The sequence below is a fragment of the Bos taurus genome, chromosome 25 (genome assembly GCF_002263795.3).
Source record: "Bos taurus isolate L1 Dominette 01449 registration number 42190680 breed Hereford chromosome 25, ARS-UCD2.0, whole genome shotgun sequence".
NCBI lineage: Eukaryota > Metazoa > Chordata > Mammalia > Artiodactyla > Bovidae > Bos > Bos taurus.
Genome location: NC_037352.1, coordinates 26,383,189 through 26,391,769, shown reverse-complemented (window position 1 = coordinate 26,391,769; position 8,581 = coordinate 26,383,189). Strand labels below are relative to the sequence as shown.

At 52.7% G+C, this 8,581-nt stretch overlaps 2 protein-coding genes across 9 annotated transcripts; one reads left to right on the top strand and one right to left on the bottom strand.

The window, feature by feature from the left end:
* On the bottom strand, positions 1-3,427 carry CDIPT (CDP-diacylglycerol--inositol 3-phosphatidyltransferase). Its single transcript, NM_001034482.1, is given in 6 exon segments — positions 1-693; positions 812-893; positions 1,423-1,504; positions 1,940-2,093; positions 2,805-2,939; positions 3,035-3,427. Coding segments are annotated over 6 exon segments (642 nt in total). The 5' UTR covers positions 3,078-3,427; the 3' UTR covers positions 1-547.
* Positions 3,428-3,517: 90 nt separating this feature from the next.
* On the top strand, positions 3,518-7,552 carry LOC112444288 (putative protein T-ENOL). Of its 8 annotated transcripts, XM_059881588.1 has the most exons (7): positions 3,518-3,913; positions 4,008-4,057; positions 4,509-4,602; positions 4,797-4,941; positions 5,214-5,247; positions 5,448-5,505; positions 7,258-7,552. In XM_059881588.1, the coding sequence occupies exons 3-7, from the start codon at positions 4,513-4,515 to the stop codon at positions 7,291-7,293; spliced, it is 363 nt and encodes a 120-aa protein (XP_059737571.1). In that variant the 5' UTR covers positions 3,518-3,913; positions 4,008-4,057; positions 4,509-4,512; the 3' UTR covers positions 7,294-7,552. The 8 variants fall into 8 exon arrangements, 4 of the variants coding, with proteins under 4 accessions (XP_059737571.1, XP_024840945.1, XP_024840944.1 ...); XR_003032570.2 differs by lacking the exon at positions 4,008-4,057 and having other exon boundaries at positions 5,214-5,341; XM_024985177.2 differs by lacking the exon at positions 4,008-4,057.
* Positions 7,553-8,581: the final 1,029 nt, after the last annotated feature.

The following is an 8,581-nucleotide window of genomic DNA, read 5'->3' as shown; positions in this document are numbered from 1 at the left end:
TCCAGAACAGTGACATCCCCTCCTTTATTATCAAGGCCTTCAGAGCCAGGACAGAGGAGATTGCAATGGGGATCTTGACAGCCCCTTCTCGCCCAGCCACGGTACCCACAGGCTTCCTCCAGCCAAGGGCAGAGGTCTGAATCCCTGCCTCTTGGGAACCCTGGCCCCTATCCCACCTCCCTTACTCAAATCCCTAAGATCTCAGGCCAGGCCAGATCCCAGGGCTGATCCAGCAGGTGTGACAATGCCCAGTCTTCAGCCAGCTCTCTTGGGGCCCCCAAAGCACTGCCCCTGTGGGTGGGGCCTCCTGAGCATCCTTCCTGAAGTCCAGGTCCTTGGCAATTACGGGGGTGGGAGAACTGGTCCCCAGGATTACGGAGAACATCATATCACCAAAGAGGATGCCCACCCCTCCTTCCCAGCAGTTTGGATGACACAATTGGAAAGATGTGAGCCTGGGCCCTCCCCCTAGGGAGAGACTGGGGAGCCACGTGGCACTGTGAGACTCCCAGGGCAGGTGGGCAACCAGGGGCTGGAGGTTCCACGGTCACTTCCTCTTGGCCCGATCTGCCGCGTCCAGGGCAGCCATGTTGCGGGCAGCTGTGATCAGGTGGATGACGCTGATGAGAGACTTGAGCAGGGCGATAGGGGCGGTGATCCAGAGGCCCATTCGGAAAAGACCCACCGAGCCAACTGTGAGAGGGGATCAAGGGTGAGCCAGAGAAAACAGGATGCAGGTGAGGCAGGGGTCTTGTCTCCCCGGGCAGGCCAGACCCCCTCCCATCCTCCTGCCCAGTCCCTCATCTCCTACCTAAAGGTCCCTCGGAGAAATTAAACAGGTAGAGGAGGCAGTAGAAGAGCTCATTTCCAGCACACAGGGTGAACAGAGCAGGCTAAACAAACGGCAAAAAGGCTGCTTGAGCAAGATGGCAGGGCAGTGGCTCCCATCCTCCAACTAAGGGCCAGGGGACCAGGAACTGGGAGAGAGGGGTGCAGGGTGGTGTGGAGAAGATGTCGGGAACAGGGCAGATCAGTCTACCCAAGGCTCCTCACCCTCCCCTTCAGCCTGGAGCCATGGGCAGCACTCACCATAAGGACACGCAAAAAGAGGAAGATATTCTTACCTGGCAATGCTGCAATTCTCACCCTCCTTGTCCTACCTGGAGGTACTAACACCGTCCAGCCCACCCAGGAGGAAGACCACACTCCTGATTATGGCCTAAGGCCTTTAGAGAGCTGGTTCTGCAGACCTCTCTGGCTTCTTCCTCCTTCCCTCACCCCTCAAGCCACTCAGTTCCTCCCTCCTGCGCACACCTGCTGCCTGAGCAATTCACACACACCCTCCCTACCAATCCTGCCCTGGGCCCAGTGCTGGGGCCAGGACTTGCCCTAAGCAAATAGGAAGGGGCAGCAAAGGCTCACTCTGGAGGTGTAGTAGATGCGAAGCACGGGGTTTCCAGACAGGTCGATCATCTTGTGACTTTCACTGCCTCGGACCACAGAACTTAGGGAGAAAGTAGAGGGGGAATCCATGAGCGTGCATCACCAGGAATGCCCACCAAATCCTCAATGCAACCCCCATTACATAAGTACTGGGATTGCCTCTGCTGAACAGAGTGGGGACTGGGGCACAGCTGAGGACCATTGGGCCAGAAGTCACAGTCTAGCTGGGTAGCTGGAGGAAGCAAAATCAGGATTCAAAAGCCCCATCCCCTTTCCGAAGGGATGTTATCTCTTTGGAATCCTCAAAAGAGTTTTAAAGATTACTGAGCTAACTGTAAAATAGGATGCTGAGTCAGAGAAGATTCGCCGGACTCCCTTAACAAAGCACAGCTAAAAAGGAGACCTCCCCAGAAGCCTGAAGATACCCCCTGAGAAGGTCTCATCCCTCCCCATGTAGCCTCTTCTTCCACCGGTCCATATCCCCAGAACTGCAGACCTGTGGAGGTGCAGCCAGTGGCTGGCCACATCCAGGCTCATGCTGAGCTGGAAGAGAAGGGTGGCGCGAGGGTACAGCAGGGCCAGGTTGACCAGCAGACACATCGTGGAGCACCGGTCTGTCAGCATGTCCAGCATGGCCCCAAACCGGGTCCCTGAGAAAAATGGTGGAAAGGGGCTGTCAGGGGACAATGGAGCTGTGACAGGGGCCGTATTTGGTGTATCACTCTGATGCAGAGTCTAAGAGTGAAAATGCCCACCATCCACTTAGGGGAGAGGAAAGCAGACTGCTCTGGCTGGAGTGTAAAGGTCAAAGGGCAAAGGTCACCATACCATAAAAGGGGGAAGCCTAGTAGAGTGGAGACAACATTGTAAAAGGGCGTGAGAAAGCTAGCTAGCTCTACAACTCATCAATCCATAACCAAAGGTCCAGGTCTCAAGACAAGAAGATTTGAAGTCTTAGGAAGTCTTAGGGAAGTCTGTTCTTCCGGTCTGAAGAACAGATTATAAAAAATGAGGTCAACCCTCCAGAAACTATCTCCCTTCCTTCTCCATCCTCCCTCTAAACATGCCTTCTGGAATGCTGATTGCTTGTGTCTGGCACACAGCAGATGCCCAATAACCTGTTGAAAGGCTTTTTATTCAGAAAAGCCTCTAGCACTGCCACTGCCATGCCCAGTCGCGCTCGTTCTCAACAGGGAGCTTCAATCCCTTCTGCTTCAAACCCAGGTCATTCTAGATTGTCTTCTACAGAGATGGGAATAACAGCCCTCGGATTCCCGAGTACCCGCCCACCCCGAGGTCCTGAGGAAGCAAGAAAAAGGAGGCAGAGGGTTGTGGGACAGGCTGTTAGAGATGTCTGTCACCTTGATTAAGGACTCGAGCAGCATGTCCATCGAAAGCGTCCAGAAGTCCGCTGAGCAGGTAAAAGGAGGAGGCCGTGAGGGGGCAGCAGGGCATGAAGTAGAAAGAAATGATGGCGAAGACAATCCGAGCATAACCTTGGAATTGAGACAGGGTGAGACAGGGCAGATCTGGGAGCCTGCCCAAGGCCCCTGGCCCTCCCGTTCCGCCCGGAGCCGCGGGTAGCACTCACCGATGAGGTTAGGCACAAACAGGAAGATATTTTCGCTTGCCATCGCGGAGGTCCCCTGGCCGCTCTGGGCCTTAACTGGAGGTGCCAACTCTGTCCCAGCCCCGGTGCAGATTCACTCTCCAGCCCGGCGCATCAGCCACGCCCACTGCGTGCAGGTCCCTGCCGGGTCCCAGATGTTCAAGCTCGCTGCCGGCCGGAGCATGGGCCGACCCAGCTGTGCGCCGGGAGCAGGGGGCGCGCACACCCCGCCCTTCCTATGGGCAGACGCTGGCCTCCGCCTGCCTCGCGGGAGCTCCCGCCTACAGCTGCGGCCCCTGCTGCTCCAGCTGCGCTCGGCTTCCGGAACCTACTTTTCTGCGTTTGTCCTTGCAAAATTAGAGAAAGGAACGAGACTTAAGAAATGGATGCGTCCCCTTTAAGATCTGCCCGCTTCCTTTTCCTTTTCTTCCCTCCGCCCCTTTCCATCGATTCGTACCAAAGTACAGAGGGAGGAGAGGGGGCAAAGAATCATCGACGCTGAGCAAAGGAAGGGGCTTAAAAGGACAGATCAAAAGAGAAAGAGGTCTAGGTAAATGTCTCTGCTTTCTTTTCTGCGGAGGATATTACTCCTGGACTTAATGGCAAAAAGATCCCGCCATCCAGAGTCTTTGCACCCCCAAAAGGCAAAGTTATTTGGTACAGCCCACATTTTCCCTTCCCCGCCCCCTCTCTCGGCTCTCATTTGCTGTCGCAGGCTCCAAGCGAAGAGATGACGTCCAAAGAGGCTGGAAGGCGGCCTGGGGAGGGGTTGTTTCTCTCCTGCCCCTAGTGGTTGGAGGATTAGGTGCCAAGGTCCACCGTCCGTGATCTTCCCAAGTTTCTCAAGCCACTGACGCTGGGGTCAGTGCCCGCAAGGAGGGACCCAGAGAGGGTGGAGAAGCCGGGGAAGCGAATGCGAGCAGCTGGGAAAATGCCCTCCCCCATTTGGTTCTAGAATCCTTAATTTCCTGGCAACGGGGCTGCGGAACGTCCTCAGACGCCAAGGTTTTTATAGCAACGGCGCCTTCCCGGGTTCCCCTCTTTCCAGCCTTCCTCCCCAACTCCCAAATCCCCCGTCCCCACGGCCCGTAAAAGGGCTCGTTAGACCTCTCCGTCTCCTCTCCTGCTGAGTAGCCCAAGATTTCGACACGTCTGCCAGGTTGGGGGCGGCAAGTGGGCTGCCTTGTCTTGGGAAGGGCCTTGGGTGGGAAGAAGGAAAGAGAGGGCCCCTGCTGGGCGAAGTAAGGGGTAGGAGAGGTGGGTGTTGTGGGCCTCCTACCTCCTCCCTCCCCTAGGAAGATTTAAAGCAACTATTTCTCTCCCCCCTCCCCTTTTTTCTTTTTTCTTCAGAGAGAGAACTGACACAGTTCTCCAAGGCCCCGGGGAATGGTGGTGGGTTGGGGTTGGGAGAAGTGAGCTGGTTTTGCAGCCTAACTCGGGCTCCCACTGTCCCCAGGGGAATGTCATCCACTCTTGCCAGGAATGAGGAGAAAAAGGGCAGCCGGCCATCCCAACCCACAACCCCTGCAACCTCACTGGGCTGCGATCTGGTGAGCCCTGGGGAGGGGTTCTTGGGGTGGGGGTGAAGTGAGGTGGAGTGTGCTCAGGCTGAGGACACTGAGACTGCCAGCCTTCAGACTCCGGCCTCAACCCTGAGCCCAGAGCCTCCAGCCTGGAAACCTCCAAACCCTGCACTTCCATGTGGGAACTCTAAGGCTGAACCCCCCAACTTTCCGTTTTCCAGAAGGTTTCTCGCTCTGAGGAATTCCTGACACAGATCAGCACGGAACTCACTGACGAGGCCTTGTTTGTTGCTGCCTACCACATGAATCCTGTGCCCATCAAGGAAAAACAGACACAAGACCGAGGGACTCAGATATCCAAACACGGTGACTCCCCACCTGAGGACCCCTGTGTCCAGAGACCCACTCATAGCCCCAGTTCCAGTCCCTGAGCCCCGCAACCCACCCGCAACTGACCTCTCCAGGAGTCTGTCCCCAGCTCCCCCCGGCTCACAGCAGCCCTGGGACCACACAGCGCCTCCCCACCCACTAACCCAGTCCCCATCCCCCACCCCTGACCAGGAATCTCCTTAGCCCCTTCCTCATCTCTTTCTGGCTATGGGGATAGTACTTTTTCTGACTGGGGCCTCTATTTCCAGTGTTCTTCACCAAGACCCGAGGCACTGATACCCGGTGAGTGAGGCTTCACAGGAGATGCCCTTTGTCTTGGGAGAAAGATGAAGAGCCTGTAGAGGAGAGAGCCAGGGTTTGACAACATCCCAGCAGGGTAGGGGGATTTTACACCACATAGTCCTGTTCTGTTCTGCTCCAAGGATTGCTCCAATCCTTGGCTTGAGTTCTCACCTCTCTCCTTTCCCTTCCGCCATCTCTAGCTCCGACAGAAACCGTACCCGCACGAAGGTACATCTCCTGCCATCCCCTCATGAGAAGGTATGCGCTGGGTCCAGGGATGACAAGGCCATTCCGAATAACCTTACGGTTAGAGTTCACATGATATACCAGTCCCTGTTTTAGGAACTTGGGACACAAATGAATGACACAGTCTCTGCCCTTGAAAAGGTCACAGTTTAGTGTGGGGCCAGTCAAGTAAATGGTTAATTACAACAAATATGGTTAAGTGCCCACGACAGAAATGGAAACAGCGAGAAGAGCACTTACTCGCAGCCGCAGTTGGGACAGGAAGGAAAGGAATCATGGAGCTTCCTGGAGGAGGTGACACTGAAAGAAAGAAATTTCTAGGGAAAAATGAGGTGGTCAGGGTATTCCAAGTGGTAGGACTTGTATGAACAAGGAGGTGAGTCTCAGGAGGACGACCATGGGTATAAGTGTGTATTCTTTTTTGTTGAAATTAATTTATTTTTTGGCTGCACCAGGTCTTAGTTGAGGCATGTGAGATCTAGTTTGCTGACCAGGTATTGAACCTGGTCAGGGCCCCCTGAATTGGGAGCACAGAGTCTTAGCCACTGGACCACCAGGGAAGTCCCTCTGTGTGGGTCCTTTAGGGCAGGGGAGGCAGTAGGGCCAGAAGCAGTTTTACTGCTGGACTGTGCAGGCCTGGCACCCAGCGACTCATCAAGGGACTTTATGTGTGTTTTATTAAGACCCAGAGATGTTTTCCTGCAGGTGAGGAGTCATTGAAGAGTTTTGAGCAGGGGAAGTTGGGATTTTAGATCCATCACACTGGTGGTCAGTGGAGAGAGTGAACTGAAAAGGGAAAGATGAGAGGCTGGAAGGCCAGTTAGGAATTGGAGACCAAACTAGAGATGAGTAGGTCCTGAATATTCACAGTAATAATAGAGATGAGAGAAAGGGTAGATATGAGTAATAAAGACCAGGAAGAATGAGTTTGGTAATTGATTAGAAATGGTAGGGGAAAAAAGAAGGAATCAGAGGGCTCCTAGTTTTCTGACTTGGGAAACCTAAGTCTGATGATGCCATGCTTCTGCCCAAAAGTCTACAGTAGGTCTCCATTTCAGAGTCAAAGCCAAAGGCCTTCAATGGCTTACAAAGTCCTATGTGATCTCTCTCCTCCCCAACCCTATTGTCTGTCTGACCTCATTGTCCCTGACTGCTCCCCTTTCCCGTCTCGCCAGCCTTCTCATCTTCCTGGGGCATCACAGGCATGACGCCACCTTTGGACAGATTGTGTTTGAGGGGCCCCTGGGAACTCCAGGTGCAAATACCCTGTATACAGTTGGAAATGCAGCTTCAAAGCTCACTCGTGAGGTCTGGGCTGGTGCTAGAGATCTGATGTAGGAGAGGGTTGGCAGTTAAAGAGTGTGCAGTTGCCCTGCAATGGGGGTGGAAGGGTTTGTGCAGAGTGATAAAGACAAGGGCACTGAGGATGGAGCCCTGAAGAATCTCTTCAAGAGGTTGGCAGAGAAGAGAGGGGTTAATGAAGAAGGCAGAGAAGGAACTAAGCAAATGTTTATTGAATGTCTATTATGAATGGGGAATGATGGATAGATTTGTGGGTGGATAGATGGATGGAATGGGTGGATCGATGGATGGATGGATGGATGGATGGATGGAAAGAGAATGGTGGGTGGATGATAAATGGGTAGGTGGGAAATGGTGAGTGGATAAATGATTGAGGGTAGGGATTGGATGGATAGGTGAAGGATGGAAGAATAAAGAGACATGAGCCTTGGATCTAAAATCAAGACTCGTATTCTTTTCTAGGGACCTCTCCCTACCAACTTGACGTCTGGAGGATGATCCCAATTTTGGTGCTGCTCTTGGCCTCTCGTGCCCTCCCCCGACTCTGTCTCTCTGCAACATGTCAAAGCTCCTCTTTCACCGCTCATGCTCATTCAACAGATCGGTTCTGGGGGCGTTCCTGGTTGTGAGCAACATCACCCCTGAAGCCTCCAAAGTGTTCCGAAACCATCACACACCTTGCCACCCTCAACTGGCAAGGACACCACCAGCAATGAAAAGCTTTAATAAAGAGACAGAGATCCTCCCCTCCTCTCAACCTGGGCAGTGCTCTTGTGTGATTTCTCTGGGGTGATGTGAAAGGAGCACCCCTGCCCCCTTTTGCCAGATGTGTGGGCATATTATTGGAATGGCATATTCCATATTATGGGAATGGCTTTAATTCAGGCAGTTATCCACCTATTATCCATCAGCCTGTTGGCAGAGATGAGTTCAAAGGTTCAGATCCATCCTCCCAGCCAGACTCCTGCATCGTAAGGTCTAGGCCTGTGACATCTGAGAGACTCCGTCCCTGCCACCAGCGTCACTGTTGAGGTCTCTGCGCTTTGGAGCCTCCTGGCTCTGGAACACATCATGGTGGAAGGCAGTGCTGGAGGCTTTGTGAAATTTGCATTTAAATCTCAGTCTGGCCACTTTTTGGAGCCTCCTGAGGAATTTCCTGTCAGTTCACATGTCCAAGCCCCTGTTTCCTTATCTGAAAAATGGAAATAATTGTCCCTGCCTCACAAGGACCTTGTGAGAGTTAAAAACATAATTGTATGCATAGAGCTCATCACAATGCCTGGCCCAGAATCAATGTCCCAAACTTAAGCATTTATCAAGGTCAGTTTGCTTCTTGTTCTCCTAAAATTCAGTCCTCTTTTGAGTGTTCTAAAAATATTTCATTATATTTAGTTATAAAATTTTAATTAAGGAAAATTCAGTTGATTTGGAGAGAGACTTTAAGACAAACTGGTTATAAATTCCCTATAATGCCCAAGAGTAAAGAAAAGGACACCCATAGGATACAAAACAAGCTCATTGTTTAGGAAAGGCTGCAAATCTAATACTTGGTATACATGTAATAGCAGATATGCTTGAAATGCCAAGAAGATTGGGGGGAAAAAGAACGGTGCACTTGGGTTTATTACAAGAATTTTCAAGAAGGGGCCAACTTTTAGGGCAACTGGTCGTGAAACAAATTGAGCGCTGTTTTCCACCTGTTAGACACTAAGAGGTGGGCTTCCCCGGTGGTGCTAGTGGTAAAGAACCCACCTGCCCATGCAGGAGACAGGTTCAGTCCCTGGGT